The sequence below is a fragment of the Dermacentor albipictus genome, chromosome 9 (assembly GCF_038994185.2).
Source record: "Dermacentor albipictus isolate Rhodes 1998 colony chromosome 9, USDA_Dalb.pri_finalv2, whole genome shotgun sequence".
In the NCBI taxonomy this organism is placed as follows: Eukaryota; Metazoa; Arthropoda; class Arachnida; order Ixodida; family Ixodidae; genus Dermacentor; species Dermacentor albipictus.
The window spans coordinates 40001109-40017850 of NC_091829.1; the positions used below are offsets into that span (position 1 = coordinate 40001109).

The 16742-nt window shown below is 45.7% G+C and overlaps 1 protein-coding gene across 1 annotated transcript in view; it reads right to left on the reverse strand.

Annotated features, from left to right (window-relative positions):
* Positions 1-2224: 2224 nt before the first annotated feature.
* LOC139046733 (sodium-coupled monocarboxylate transporter 2-like) overlaps positions 2225-16742 on the reverse strand; it is a 34046-nt gene continuing 19528 nt past the window's right edge. Inside the window, exons 7-12 of the mRNA XM_070525293.1 lie at positions 10729-10796; positions 9423-9509; positions 7505-7662; positions 6827-6927; positions 5168-5265; positions 2225-2745 (exon numbers count right to left, since the gene is read on the reverse strand). Coding sequence (XP_070381394.1) covers positions 2515-2745; positions 5168-5265; positions 6827-6927; positions 7505-7662; positions 9423-9509; positions 10729-10796 — 743 coding nt within the window. The 3' untranslated portion in view covers positions 2225-2514. The remainder of the gene's footprint in view (positions 2746-5167; positions 5266-6826; positions 6928-7504; positions 7663-9422; positions 9510-10728; positions 10797-16742) is intronic.

Here is a 16742-nt window from a genome sequence, read left to right on the forward strand (position 1 = left end):
CTGGGTCGCACACATGAGATTTAGCCGCGTACTGCATGCGGCGTGTGGTCACGATTTTATCGACCTTGGACTTCATTAATTTTGTAGCCACACGGCGACGGCAGAAATACGCCTGGGTTGTCAATATGATTGTTATCGCAATAATATAAAAATATGACACTCCGACACTCCTTTCCACGCGCCCGCAGCTCGAGCTCCCGAGGTCAAGTGCGCCTCGTATTTTTCATGAGATGCATTACAGCATTGTTTTATGACTTGGTTCTGTTTACTCACGGAAGCCGAATCCTGTTTCGTTTCTAATTTCTGAACATGTTTCGCTTGGTGATTTTGAAGGCCTCCTTTTCTCAGGGGAGTTATATTATAGTGCTTACCACCAGGTGCTCTTAAATCAGTGATGTCGCCAATAGCACTTTTGAAGTTTCAGTTAACGTGGATCACAAAATAACGCACAAAATAAGCCAAAGAATAAGAAACTAGCAGCACCAGCCCAACAAGCTGGGCGTTTGAGTTTACGCGCCTGTTGATAAGAGTAGCAGTCCAGGATGTGCTGCCTCCTAACGTAAATTTAGCAAAACAATTTTTTTTTGCGGTTATGGCCTCTGTGATTTGGTATTGCGATAGCACTACGACGTTGGTTTCGCTTTCCGGCTCGTCTCAGAAGTACTTCCTTACTCCCAAAAGCCTCTAGTAGAGCATTATTACGTCGAAATGGCTTAAATACTCGCAAGCTTTGTTGTCTCAGAGGTGTGGAATTACGCAGGTTACGGCTTGGGCGCCTGATTCTGCCACTCTAGGGGTTTTAGATCGCGTCAAGCTTCCGTATTTTTTTTTTTTCGGGCTGTAATTGCCCAGTAAGTGCTGCTATCTGACGTAATTTGCAAAAAATGTTCCAGCGCTGGTTTTGTTTCTCGTCTCCTGCCAGATATGAATTTGGTTCCCACGGCCACAAAGGGCAACTTGAAACGCCATAGAATTTTTCGATTTCGATTGGCTCCCTACCCAAGCTAGCAATAACGATCGAAAAGCCACCGTGTGGCTGGGTTTTTTGTATGGTTTTATGACTTGGCGCTGCTCACTCACAGAAGCCGATTCCTATCTCGTTTCTAAATTATAAAGGTGTTTCGCTGGGCCGTTTGGCAGACGTTGTTCTGTCAGATGCTTTAAAGTATCCTGTTTAGACTAGGTGCTCACAAGTTCGCAACGTTCTCACTAGTTCTTAACATGTTTCATTTAACGTGCTTATTCGTAAAGAATGTCTGGGAGGTGCCGCTGCATAACGCGAATTCAAATGCGCCGTCACTGGTCTTGCTTCCCGGCTCTAGCTGTTCTGTTTCCTAGCAACTCTCTGCGTTAGGTCTAGGGGCGGTGGCGTATCCAGGAACTTTTTTTCTGGGATGTCATGTCGAAGGTGATGGCACACCATCAGAAGTCACTGCTGTATACTTTAACCTGCCCGGATTTGTTTGCTGTAGACTCATTTGCAACTGGAAACATTGTCTCCTTTTTCGGCCTGATTCAAGTAAGAGCTCTGTGGGTGTTTCTGCCAATTAACATGGCTGTTATCTGTGAAGAGTCATTTTTACACCTCGAGCATACCCTTTGATTCCATCTGTGACAAAAGTATTATACTTACTTGATATTTCATCATCATCATCATCATCATCCTGGTTACGCCCACTGCAGGGCAAAGGCCTCTCCCATACTTCTCCAACAACCGCGGTCATGTACGTATTGTGGCCATGTCGTCCCTGCAAACTTAATCTCATCCGCCCACCTAACTTTCTGCCGCCCCCTGCTACGCTTCCCGTCTGGAATCCAGTGCGTAACCCTTAATGACCATCGGTTATCTTCCCTTCTTATTACATGTCCTGCCCATGCCCATTTCTTTTTCTTGATTTCAACTAAGATGTCATTAACTCGCCTTTGATATTTATCTGACATTTACTCGGTATAACCCCGGCCCTCTCGGCGGAACGTTGCTGAAGCTGTCAGCGCTTGCTGGCGCGAGCGAGCTCTCGATTCAGAAGGCGTTCGATGGCAGCAAGCTGGTGGCGGCCCCTGGTACGCGGTGCGCAGACTGGTCGTCTTTTAAGGTCTATACGCCACATCACGAGTTTCTTTAACCATTAATTATTTGAAACACACAGACAAACACACAAGGTGAAGACTTGGAAGTGTTCATCAGTGTCCGAACATGCGAAGCCTCAGTTTGTAGCGCCAATGCTTTTATTTGAAACACTGACGGATACAAGTGATTCTGTCATAGCGCTGGCTCCAGGTTGAGGCTTGTCAGTCCTTTCGATGCAAATCAGCAGGTGCGTTTATTTAAGTACACTAAAGTTTAATGAACTGTGGTAAGACGTCGGAAGGATCCGCCAATGAAGGTGAACACGAGATATATGTACAAAAGGGCGCTGAGAGAAGGGCCAGCCGTTTCCCGTGTCGTTCTCACAATTAGCAATTGCGACATCTCGTGAAACCGAAGGTGACAACAGTGAGCGTTGCGGGTGCTTCTCAGACACCTGCGCCCGTTGACGGCCGGAGGCCACTGACACTATCCTTCTGCCTGCCATTCTTTCGAGGTTTGCGTATCACGTTGCCGAGGGGAGTGAACTTGTAAATCACGCCGCCTTCTTTCATCGAATCAACAGGAACGCAAGGGTCACCATCTTTTTCTTGCAAGTGTTGCAGTTCCAAAGGTGGCACTTTGAAGTACGGATCGATGACGGTGACATGGCCATTCTCCTGTAAGATAAAATAAAATCCATAATGTAACACGGAAACCTTGATCTGGGTGCGTTCACCTTGCTGATAGTGATGTTAATTGTCTGAAGACAAAGAAACGTAGAAGCAACGCACACGACAGGACAGGAATTGACTGACAGGTGCACACGGCTGCGATGTTGACGGAAAGTGCAACCGGGTCACGCGTGACAATGGACGAAAAGACAAATACTCGTGTTGAATAACTATGTCCCAATAAAACCTTGTTCTTCTACTGTGTCGATTCTTTCGTGCGCGGATAGGTTCTACCTGGCCATTACTTGCTTGAAACTTATGTTTTTATGCGTGTGTCTGTCAGCGGCTCTCCTGTGGTATGCGTTCTCTTTGAGTCTAACGATGGCAGCATAAAGTTTATCGATTATCGGGAGAATAAAAAAAAATGCATATTCGAAGAACTGCGGAAATAGACCCTATGTGAAAAATTTCCCAGGTTGCTGACTGTCTAGAGCTCGCATCGTTAGGGGTTCTGCATAGCGTTGCCAGAGACCCACGTGTTGGTGAAAGGCGTCACACACACCAGCGTGTGTGTGAAAACAGCAGCAAGATGACGATAATATAATGGTGTAGGCATGGTGGCTCGTCTTGTTTTGCGCCTCGTTGAAGAAACATTAGAGCCTGCTCCGTTGTGACGTTAGCCGATCCCGAAGGCGGTAGAATGACGTGCAACGCCCAAGTACAGCGTTAGGTACTACGAGGAAAGGGCTGGAGAATGTGAGTCGATCGATGAAGAAGTGCAGTTAAACACACCATCTGCAGATGCTGTGTTTGTGCAGTTAACAGAGCAGTTAAACACAGCATCTGCATCTGCAGATGCAAACAAAGATAGATGCAGCCAGGAGGGAAGGATGGGAGAAACTGGCGCTCGCTCGCTCATATAAGCAGCGTGTTGCTACTCGATGTGACGCATGCGAAGGACAGTCTGTGGCCGAATAAGAAAAAATGACGTTGGCGCATGTGGCCACGGAAGAAGGAAAGAACAAGGAGGGAGCTATTGCGCAGCACGATCGAAGCCAAACGAGTTGGCCCAACAACGTGATTGTTACGCCAGAATGCGCAGTAGGTTTTAGGGCTGCCGCAGTGCTCGCAGCTGCCAGCGCAGTGGTTCTAGAGCCACCGCCGAGCAACCGAACAACTGCCCATCGATTAAAAATTACACGGCACTTTCAGAGGAAGAAGGCGAAGAAAATGGCTTCAGGGAGGGTTGGTTTGCCAAGGTTGGTTGCGTGGCGTAGTGCATCTATCCAACTTTATTTCCTTTTTCCGTGGTATGTGGTCTTGGTCGCGCTCTGTGATGAGACGTACGCGCCGATCGTAGCGAAAAGCTAGCTGCTGTTGGCTCGAAAGAAGTTCGCGTGTGGTTCCGGTTTCAGCCGTAGGGGCGCATGCAGTTTGCAGTCGTCTGGTGCGTTGCGACACCATGGACCCGAGCAGATGGGGTAGGACCCTTCCGCATTTATCCGTGCATGGCTTAGGAATGTCTGGGGAAAAGTTAATCCTCGTGGTTGAGCCGGTGCCGAGTGCTGGGACCATTAAGGCCGCTCGGCAAAGGCAACGCACCACTTCGGTCCCAGCTTCTTGCATATGGCGCTTCCAGACTAAGCTGACCTGGCGAAAACGGCAGTAGCCTCTTCCAGTCCTACTTTCCAAGCTTTTTCTTTCATCTCATACTATCTATCTTTCCTCTCCTCACTTCTGTTCACGTTCCAATTTTGGGTAGCAAGATAGTCAGTGTGTGGGTAGCCAGGCTTGGTGAACCATCTTTTTGCTCGCAAACCTGCTCCGTGCTGGACTAGGTAGTCGGCAGTTGGCGTTGCTGCCGCATAAAGGTACTTGTGCCGTGAGTTCTCATACTTCGATTTTTAAATCGGCCTCTGAAAAGAGATCACACCGGTGCGACTTTCCGGTCATCCCTCCGAAAAGCCCTGGGAACATTTCGTGAGTATTACGTAACACCCAAGGAAGGGAACGCACCAATGAGAAAGGGTTCCTCATTCTAGCGAAATTCTTGGCAGAGAAACTAGGATAGCGGCACAGAGATTCAAAAATGTCGTGCGGGGACCTCTGTGTAACTGAAATGTTGAAAAAGAAACAAGAAAGCAGTTGAGGCCTAATGGTTAAAGCCTCGCGTTGCTATGCTAAGAGGGGGGGGGGGAGCTTTGTTTTGTTTCACTATTGGACAATTGCGTTTATTTTTTAGATTTTTACTGCAGATGCCGAAATGGTGCGAGACAGGAACCCACTTACCGCAAAGTGCCTGGTGCGAGCCAAAAAAATTTTCGCATTGAAACAGCGCATATCTGCAAAATATTGCAGAACCTTTGGTTTGGCAGCAATAAGAGGAAGCAGAAGCAGTGAAGGTATCACCATCTTGAAACGTTTTTACCTTTGGTAAATGTTGAAGTAGTCCTATCCGCTGCCAGAACTTCAACATCACGGGGGTTGAGAGTCTGGCGGCATTTCTTAGGCTGTCAGCGGGTCCACCTGAAAGAGGGAAAAAAATACCCCCATTTCTGGAACGAATCACCAGCGGATTAACGAGAAGTTAGAATTACGGTTACAATTCTTTAGAACCTAATCAGTGATATACGTTGTTATGTATCACGTGTCAACACTTAACATCTCTGAATATTTGTGTAACGCTGGAATTGCGTGCATAAACTTCCAGCTGATGACAAGCGCTAGTGATGTCCATTCTACCCTTTCTCTCTTAGAGCTGAATACGGTGTGTGCGCTATGAAATAATGCACCAACTAGCCAGATTGTCTGGCGTCTTGTGACGGCTTCGCTGCTGGAACTCAATTTGAACATCATGCTAGTGTGGTCATTCGCATTCGGAATGCCGCGCCGAGCTTTGAATGTCACGCCAATGTGCCAGTAACGTGTTGAAACTTTCGAGGCGTAGGTTTGACTCGAACTTCGGGATACGCAGCAACGAATCAAAAGTCGTTGTGCTTTGTTCCCCCGAACAGAATGTGTTAAACATTATCGTCCTTGAACCGTAAGAATACTTGAGTTGTTTTTTGCTAACAATAGTTATGCGATCTATGCATCTGTATTATGGTTTATTACGTCTGCCCGAAAACAAATTGCTTGTCATATAAATGTGGTTGAGTAGACGAAGATAGTTTCCTCTAAGCCTAAAATTTTGCCCTTGCCGTATGCCGGGATAGCTATCTCAGCAAGGGTAGCATTCCACCCTTTCAATCAAATTTCAGTATTGCGCGCATGCATATCAGCCATATTGAATAAACTAATTGAATAAAAATATACAATATATCCCTATCAGGTAATTTAACCTAATTTTTCGGGAATTCTAGCACGTGCGGTACTGAAACTTCGTGTTGATGCGTGGCGGTAAGCAGAGGTGCTAGTTTGGATATTACCAAATTTCGGCATAGTGTAGAATTCTGCAATGGCAGCATTTTGAGCCAGCCAGAGAGCCCGTAGCAGCCCCGTGAGACAATCAGAGTTGACAAGATGGCGTATTGGATAATATGGAGGAGTCTGGCAGTGTGCGGAATGCTGGGATGAACTGTGTTCTTTTAGGACAAACGCTAAGGCCGACACAGTAGTTTCCTAGCCATCCGCGCCGAAGATGCGTGCTACGAAAGACATTTCAGTGAAATGTTTCCGCAGCGACGCAATCGCGGCAGCGCTTTTGCATCTATCTCACTATTCTTCAAAAAGGATAATTCAGCGGCGCATGGATATTTCTAGGAAGGTGTGATTAAGCGGCGCGTCGATAGATGTCGCCACGTACTAGCACAGGTGCTGCCGCCACCCGCGTCTGCTGCCGTTGTTCTTGTACGCGTCTACTTTAGTGCGCACGCCGCCCCTATGTTAAATACTCGCAGTATTCACTCGCCTGCGTATGGGACCTTCACCTGATACCTAATCCGATGTTATAACATGCTGCTACGGATTCTTGTCAATTGTGAGAAAAGATACGTTGACCGTCCACAACATTTTGCAAATAAATTAAAGAAACGCGGGGACAGCTCAATTAGTGGCTCATAAGTGACATGTCGAAAGTGGGGAGTACCGATCAAGAGACTGAGCACCAATCCGAGCAGCACGGTCGAACAGGCCGACAGCAGGCAGCACCAGTACGATGAGAGCCGATACAGAAGGAACCCCTCCGATCTGCGTGCATTGCAGGTGCGGTCATATAGGTCAACTTAAGAAAGCTACACGAATTCGCGCAAATAAAGCCCTAAAATAGGAGATCTTTCCTAGAAACAGTAGCTCGTTACTGAGGACGTATTCTCTAGAATTGCTACTATTGCAAAAAAAAAAGACGATGTTTTTGCGACCTTAAGATTCTGCAAGACGTACGACCTTTTGCAAAACCGAGTTCAACATCCTTCAGACCTTCTAGAATATAAAAAAAAACAGCATGTTTATTGTTGTCTGCGCGATCTATATACCACTCGACATACCACACATAAGGACCGAGTTAGTTTTATCCTCGACCTACTTACTTGTTAAAACACGATTTTTTAATCATGTAATCCTCATCCCTCATCACACCTTTAGAGTGAGTTAGCTCAAGACGACCTCTCTGCCTTCTTTCAAATAAGTTCTCTCTCTCTTGTAATCATAAAATGTTCACCATTGTTCAACTTGTATAAAACCATAGCGCAAAATTACAAAACAAGACTACACGGGCCCTGTTTATAGCACTGACAGCTGTTTCCTATGAACAGACAAGGCCCCTCACGCTTCCAAGGTGCCGGATGGTTCTTCACGCAGAGTGGAGTTAAAAGGGCAACTTTCGACGCTGTAGATCATCCGGACCGCTTCGATCCGAGATAAGAATCGGCCGGTGGTCTGCCACGTCTGAATGAGGAAAACAGCGAGGGCTGCCATAGCCGTGCCCTGAAATAATAATAAAAAAAAAACATAAGCCAATATCAAGATCTCAGCGAGTGCGATAACACGAATGCGACACTAATGCGACGTGTCAGTGCTCGGATGCTGTGCGCAAGCGCCAGCGGCAGGGACATCTTGATATAACTTGATTAAGTAAAGATGAAGAAGTGCTAATTAGTCTGAGTAATTCTATTGCGGTCACTTGATTGGGTAACTATGCTTGGTTTTGCTTGAGATAGATACGTCTCTACGACTTGAAAGGAAATTAATCGTACACCGTCTGCCCTGTTTTCACTTGCCCCTGTTTTGATGGTGAGAGTGTGCTAAATGCTACGTAGCCGTATTATTTGCAGATGATTCGCAGCTCCCAAAATTTAGGCTTTTGCTGGTCTAGTCCGTTTTCATTATAAGAATCACTGTCACAATGTCTTGCTTATAATCTTGCACTTGAGATGAATTCGGGCGTTGTGACAGACCATGAATGCTTGCGGTATCGGTGTAGCATTTTTTTTCTGCGTGGCATTGTCTTTTTGTTTCTGTTGACTGCTCCGTCATCTGTGTCGCTTATTACGCTGCGTCACATGATCTCTGAACGCAAACATGACGCGCAAACCGCGCGCTGTTTATATATATAACATTTCTGTGCTCTTATTCAAAGTCCCCGTGTTCTGTCCGTTCGTGCTCAACGTCGCGCTGCCTTTCATAGTGAACGTACACCAACCTGCCCTACTTTCAACCTTGTTACCCGTAAAACCCAAACTCGAGTTTGAATAGACTTTGTTGTTCATGTCCACTATTTGCGTCACTATCATCGCCAATTTTTTATATTTTTTATATTTCTCCTTTCACTCCAGCTCTCCTTCCCCAATGCCTAGTAGCTGATCAGAATTAAGACTCAGCCAGGCGACGATCTATCTATCTATCTATCTATCTATCTATCTATCTATCTATCTATCTATCTATCTATCTATCTATCTATCTATCTATCTATCTATCTATCTATCTATCTATCTATCTATCTATCTATCTATCTATCTATCTATCTATCTATCTATCTATCTATCTATCTATCTATCTATCTATCTATCTATCTATCTATCTATCTATCTATCTATCTATCTATCTATCTATCTATCTGTCTATCTGTCTATCTATCTGTCTGTCTGTCTGTCTGTCTGTCTGTCTGTCTGTCTGTCTGTCTGTCTGTCTATCTATCTATCTGTCTGTCTGTCTGTCTGTCTGTCTGTCTGTCTGTCTGTCTGTCTGTCTGTCTGTCTGTCTGTCTGTCTGTCTGTCTGTCTGTCTGTCTGTCTATCTATCTATCTATCTATCTATCTATCTATCTATCTATCTATCTATCTATCTATCTATCTATCTATCTATCTATCTATCTATCTATCTATCTATCTATCTATCTATCTATCTATCTATCTGTCTGTCTGTCTGTCTGTCTGTCTGTCTGTCTGTCTGTCTGTCTGTCTGTGTGTATGTATGTATGTATGTATGTATGTATGTATGTATGTATGTATGTATGTATGTATGTATGTATGTATGTATGTATGTATGTATGTATGTATGTATGTATGTATGTATGTATGTATGTATGTATGTATGTATGTACGCATCTCTCGTGTATGTGTGTGACATATTATATGACATGGTATACAGCCGACGTCACTTAGTGTCTTGTCACAAAATCTAACACTGATGCAAAACCTGTGAGGGGGAAAGCACGACTGGAGTGATGCTCTAACGGTCGTGCTTACCCTGGCATTTGCCCAAGGAAACAAGAAGGCGAGAATCATGATTCCGGCAAAGGGTCCCGAAGCCGCTGAGTAGAGCGAGATGCAGAACTGCAGGGCGGGTACGATGCAGAAAAGCAGAGACGTAAGTTCAGATTTCACATTCGCTCGCTTTTTTTTTTGCATGAAGGACTAGACATGCTACAAGATCAAAGGAAACAGTCCTTCCCGCTGCAGGTAACAACGCTTCACTGTTAATTCTTGAACCGCCGTGGAGTTTACGCGGCTATGGCGCGCTGCAGCTCTCCGAAGTCGCCAGGGCGAGCCTCAGCGGTGATGGCTGCTTTAAAAACGATAATTAAACCTGTAAACTCAAGAAAGTTTTACATATTCACGTGTAAGGTGCGAAAGGACGGCGGCACCGAAGGAAAAATAGATGCCAGAGTGCTACTGCCAACTACATTGCCGATCACATTGTGTCCCTCGGATCAATGTGGTTAGATGAAAGTGACACACTGGGTCTCCTATTCTGTCTCCGTGTCGTCTGGCTTTCGCACCTTGTGCAAGGTCGTTAAAATCGGGCTGAAGCGTTCAAACGCGGCGTATGTGACAATCCTCCCCCCGCGCTGCTTTCGAAAGTTTCAGTCAATCGGTAAATGCTCTGCTCTTTGTTATCGCATTTCTTTCATCGGGTGCCATTTCGAATATTAAATGTTGTTGAACAGAAGGGGATAAAATTTGAGAGGTTCTCAACGGAATGAAATAATGAATGCACGACAAAAGAATGACTCACTCACTCACTCACACACACTCACTCACTCACTCACTCACTCACTCACTCACTCACTCACTCACTCACTCACTCACTCACTCACTCACTCACTCACTCACTCACTCACTCACTCACTCACTCACTCACTCACTCACTCACTCACTCACTCACTCACTCACTCACTCACTCACTCACTCACTCACTCACTCACTCACTCACTCACTCACTCACTCACTCACTCACTCACTCACTCACTCACTCACTCACTCACTCACTCACTCACTCACTCACTCACTCACTCACTCACTCACTCACTCACTCACTCACTCACTCACTCACTCACTCAATCAAAACAAAAACAAAAAAGCAAGAAAACGTCTGCAAGTGTGCAACCAATGTTTTGTGTAAGTCACCAGAGGAATTCATTGCGTACGTTGTGTCATTCCTGTCCAGCTCGGTGATTGTGCGCTGCAAACCTAAGCTCGCGCATTTTCGTGTGACAAGCGTTTTGCTGGTACACTGCATTGCATGCTAAGCGCTGCCTGTTTTGATACTTACCCTTGCGGCAGATCCAGCGTAAGGAACCGCCAGGCCGAGGAGGGTCATCACGGTGCCGCTTGTCGCAGCTGTACATGTAAACAGTGAGTAAATATCGTAAGTATGGCCAAAAGAAGGAATATATACGAAGCTCTATTTTAGTGTGGTGCCAAACCCGATGCCGCCTATTCAAATACATGTAAAACGCAGAAACGCTCTTATGAATCAATCCCTGAACTAATTTGAACGATTTCTCTTGCATTTGCGAGAGAAAGTTGAAGCATTTGCATCATGCAGTTCATGGTTAATGGAACTAAATGTTAACAAGTGTCAATTCATGCGTCTATCTAGAACTACCAATGAACCACCTGTGTACTCCCTTAATAACGCGCCATTAGATTTGGTAACAATTTACAAGTACCTTCGCTTTGAACGCCTAAATCGAACGCCTAAACAAAAACTTCGCTTCGAACAGTCACCAGATTTTAACTTTGCCCTCTAAATGCAATATACATTACCAAATTTGGTAAAGTGGTTGCCGAGAGATACAATTTTTCCGTTCCCATTGGGATCCTCCAAGCTAACGCTTGCTCTTAAAGGGACACTAAAGTCAAATGTTAAGTCAAGCTGAATGGATAGATTAATGCTGGAGAACTACTAACACGTCAATTTTATAGTGAACAGAGCTTAAGTAATCGAGAAATTAAGGTAGATACGGGACACGAGACTCCCCCGGGACATACAAGTACTAGCCCGATGACGTAGGCTCCACCCGCCGTGGTTGCTCAGTGGCTATGGTGTTAGGCTGCTGAGCACGAGGTCGCGGGATCGAATCCCGGCCACGGCGGCCGCATTTCGATGGGGGCGAAATGCGAAAACACCCGTGTGCTTAGATTTAGGTGCACGTTAAAGAACCCCAGGTGGTCGAAATTTCCGGAGTCCTCCACTACGGCGTGTCTCATAATGAGAAAGTGGTTTTGGCACGTAAAACCCCATAATTTAATTTTTTTATGACGTAGGCTCCCCTTATAAGTGGGAGACGCCGACTCCGTGAGAGCCCAAAGCTCTCGTGGCCTGCAGGACCTCGAATAAAGCAGTTTAGTAGAGTAGTTTGCTAGGTCAGTTGGTGCATGGTGAACGTATAATCGTTTCCAGCAAGTACGGACGCGAGCACAAGTAAGCGTTGTAAACAGCGTTGTCCTGTCCGTTTTTACAAATTTGTGCTCGCGTCCGTACTTCCTGGAAACCATTATACGCTCACCTCGAATAAAGTTGATTTCATTCCTTCCTTCCTGTCAGCAGTGCTCAAACACTCGTATTAAAAAAAAAGGTCATTGCATTGGATTATAATACGGAAGCAACTGCTACTTGTCCAGTTCTATTTGATTTTTAGAAAAAAAAAGAGGTCATTGACGTAATCCTTGACGACGACGCGGGTGGTCGAAAGGTTTCGTTTTTCGCTCGACTCAGCGCTGCCCGCGCTTTCGCGTTTCCGTATAGTTTCCTTATCGCGCACTGCTGCGCTGGTTTTACTAGCTAGTGCAACTCGCACAAACTTCAAGTAGCAGACAATTCTAGGTACCCGCTGTGGATGCTCAGTGGCTATGGTGTTGGACTGCTGAGCACGAGGTCGCGGGATCGAATCCCGATCACGGCGGCCGCATTTGGATGGGGGCAAAAAGACCCGTGTACTTAGATTTAGGTGCAGGTTAAAGAACCCTAGTTGGTCAAAATTTCCGGAGTCCTCCACTACGGCGTGCCTCATAATCAGAAAGTGGTTTTGGCAAGTAAAACCCCATAATTTAATTTTTTCTTAAAGAATTCCAGGCCTACGTGATGTTGCGGGATGCCCGAACGGTCCACGCCACTAGACCGAGCGCAGCTGCAGCTGCGAATCCAATGCTTTGTCTTGGCTCGGTTTCTCTATGGCCGCCCTTTTGCGTTTTGCGTAAAGAACCGTAGCGCCGTCTACCGGGCGTAGTTTTACTCAGCGCTGCGATTTCTCTTCGGACATGGCTGGAGCGGTGGCGCCAGGGTGGTAAGACGAATTAGGATCGCCAAGCGGTTTGTCGTCTCTCGAAACAAGACTCAATTCACAGAGTGGATTCACATCAGGACGAAATGAACAGTAGTCGTCTTTGTTTCGCACACTTCTAAGCACGATGGTTTGGGTGCAGCATTGAATTGGCGTATACCGTGGGTCCCAGCTAACATTAGCCAAGCTGTTCAATGAAGAGAGAAAGATTAAAAAAAAAGACGCGTAGCAACATATAATTATAAAATTTACGGTGTTTGGTCTTCGCAGGTCTGACAACAGAGCACTGTAAGTCTTAAAACTCGTATGTTTAACCGTGTTATTAAACAAGTGTATTTTTTTTAGTAAACTTGGCTAACGTAAAGACCCTGTGTACCTCAACCTCAATGCTGAAGATCTTGTCGTTGACGCGCGAAACACGCTTGGCGACTGCCACAGTGGCTTGACGGCTATGGTGTTGCGCTGCCAAGCACGAGGTCGCGGGATCAAACCCCGGCCGCGGAGGCCGCATTTCGATGGGAGCGAAAGGCAAACACACCCGCGTCCCGTGCATTGCGGGCACGCTGAAAATCGCCCAGTGGTCACAATTAATCCGGAGTCCCCCAGCACGGCGTGACTCGTCATCAAATTGCGGTTTTGGAACGTAAAACGCCATAATTCAATTCAAACACGCTTAGCGTTTGTGAACGCGTCTTCGTTTCCATTTTACTCGATGCCGTAAGTGAGAGGCAGAGCAGACGCTCACTCTTCTATTTATTTCGCGTCGGGAAGTTTCTTGAAACCGCACAGGAGCCAGTATACATTGCTGCATATATACTGCCGTAGTAAGGAACCCTTATACTCACGCACGCTCAAGCGCTAGAAATGTAGGCGTGCGTATTAGTTCTTCATGCTGCAGTAAAGATCAAGGGGATATATACCGTAGCTGCAAACAGCGCCATCTGGACAATGTTGTCGAGTTGTTGCCCTTCTCGCTTATTGTATGATCGCTTATTGTATGATTGTATGTACTGTATGTATTGTATAATTGCATCGTCTGCAAGATGAACGTGTATACGTTGGCTTCCATTAAAAGAGCTTTCGGGTCTCAATATTACCCGGGTCCTGATATTACGTTGCAGTGGCGTATCGGGGTGCCTTTGGGAACACGTTTGCTACGACAGACAATATGAAACATAGAGCCTAGAAGCGTATTGAATGCCTTAGGTTAAAAGGTATACTGTCGCACTAAAGATCTTTATTAGTGCTGCAGCACTGTCCAACTCTCACAAGTCTTGAAGAAAAATATTTTAACAACCGTTCCCTTGATACGCCAAGCGATTATGGAGGTAATGTATGGTATTGGTAGTCCCCTGGTGCGGCTTCGACGGGTTAAGCGCGGAAACAATGAGAACATCCCTTCGTAGAGGTATTCTTGGTTGTGTCCTAAGAAATGGTCTCACATGGAGCTGAACGCGTGAAGATGTATGTGCAATCTGTCACGAATGTGACCGAAATGAAGTCATATTCAGACAACCAACCCAATAAATGACATTGCCAAAATATTGAGGTACCATTCAAGATTGCCCACTTAGACTTCGCCGAGCTCGGTAATAAGTCACAAGGTGGGAAGAAAACGCAAGCGTTCCGTGTGTGCTTGTACGAGAGCACAATGACGATAGCAGTGAAGCCAGAAAGAGAGGATTCCAACAGCGTTTCCAATTTCCCGACAGGATGGAAGTTCTCCCTTGAAGCAGCGGTATCTCATCATAACCGATCACACACATCTGGCTTAGGATGTACACCACCCTTTTTTGCAACTGGTAAACAAATTTATGTTCCCTCTGATGTATCCTTGGGAGTCGACAAGATGACGCATTTTACAGAAAGAAGAATCTTACATATATATTTTATGGTGTTCTTTCGCTATGCGAAAAGGAGTGGCCGTCGCCATTATAAGGTAACTACGTCTCCTTCTTTTATTTTTGTTTCAATAAAAAGAAAGGACAGAAGACAGCCAAGCCAACTACCGCGAAAGAATAAATGAAACTTTGATAAGAAGCCAAACACGACGTTACTATCGCTGGATGTAGGAGACTAGGTTCCGGTGCGAAAACGACTATCAAACACTGGCTTTGTCTACAAAGGAACGTATCGTTTCGTGGAAACCGCAAGTCGGCAATGTAACTTAAAGGTGTCTGGTATATCGACGCGAACAGAAAGGAAAAATCGGCTTCCGTAGCGAATCTGTTTAAACCCCACCCAAAGAGGGAGGAAGAAAAATGCTTGGAGCACGCTTAAGCTTTGCCTTTAAGGTTGGAACACGGTAGCATTCAAAGATCCTTCACTGCGTCTCACGCTTTCCGGCAACTGCAGCAACCGTAGTGTTTGCAAACGCTGGCGGCGAATGCTATGCACGGAGGCGAGCTTTTAGAAACGCGGCCTCTTGAGTGGACCGATCCCGGAGGTAGTGCACCCCCCCCCCCCCATGGCCGTGCCAAAATAATATACATCATTTTCAGGTTTATGTTATTGTTTTGCACTTCTAATAATTCAGTCTGAGAAGATTTACCACATAAGGCATACGCGGTCGGTGCTTTCGTTCCTGAAGTTTGTTTGTGGGTTGCAATTCTCAAAATTCCGAGGAATAACTTGGTCAAGAATGTAAGACAAGGTGTGGAGTAACTTCAGTGATAGAATGGTGTGGCAACGTAACCCGCATATACTGCTTGCCATATAACAAGGTGTGTCCGTGTACATATACTTAAATATATTTGGAACGTTTCGCTTACGAACAAGTCCACCGACGCCAACACCGGATTTTCTGCGACACGGGGCTCTTAACGCTCTCGTGTTAAATAGGTGGGAGGCTGAAGCGCGCCGAAAAAGAGAAAGAAGTCGGCGAACGTCGGAGTGTGCTAGGAGCTAGAATGATAAATAAGTTATAAATGGTGTCATGACAGTTGTTTGATCTATTTAATATGTGTGGGTTTTTACATATGCTAGGTTAAAAGAAGTACTGCCACACCGAACTACTTTATCAGTGCAGCAGCACCGTCCAACTCTCACAAGTTTTGAAATAATATTTTGACAACCTTCCCCTAGATACCCCAAGCAACTATGGAGGTAATGTATTGTATAGGTAGTTCTCTGGAGCACCTCTAACGCGTTTAGCACGTAGACAATGAGAACATTGCTTCGATGATTGTGTCCTAAGAAATGGTTGATGAGTTGTTTCTGTTGCTTTTGAGACTTTGATTAGGAATTTTCTATGAGTCATAGCACGTCCATAGAGAAAGAAATTTCAACAAGAGCGGACACTCCCATAGAGCCCAGCGGCCGAATTGACTGCAGCACACCAAGCGGATGTTGTTGACTCCTTCCGGTTTCGGTTTTGGGCGCGCGCGTTTTGAAAACCAGTTGGTAAACGCCGCGCCGGCTCCGCTGCTCGGCACGGCATTCTTTTTTTTTTCGCTGCTGCTGAATCTCGCGTGGCCTTCGCGTGGAATCGTTTTAAGTAGAAACGATTGCGATTGACCTTTACAAGATTGCGCCGAATCTGTCAGGTGCAATTTCATAAAGAAAACGAAAGACGTCTTCTGAAATGATGGAATGTTTATTTTGCTCTATATAAATGCTCGTTCCGGGCTTCTTCTGCATTCATCCAAAGTTGTGGCACCAGGTAAGCAGCAGTCATTGCCGTACGATGCTCCACCGGATGTCATCAGCTGAAAGAAAGTAAATTACAAGCATGTATGATTTACGTATATTGACCTAACAGGAGTATTGCGTGTAGAGGCGAAACGTGCGTAAGTGGTGAATGAGCGGCATTACAGATAAATTCACTTTTACGTACATTTCGCAGCAAAGACTCCTCCGAAACAATGCCAAAAAATCTGAAAATCCGATTTTCAAGCACCCCTCCCTTCCCGGGCATTATTTCCTGCACTTTAAGTGCACAAATACACGGGTGACTGCGCGTTTCCAAAACAACTTGGCCTCGGCCGACACGATGGTACGC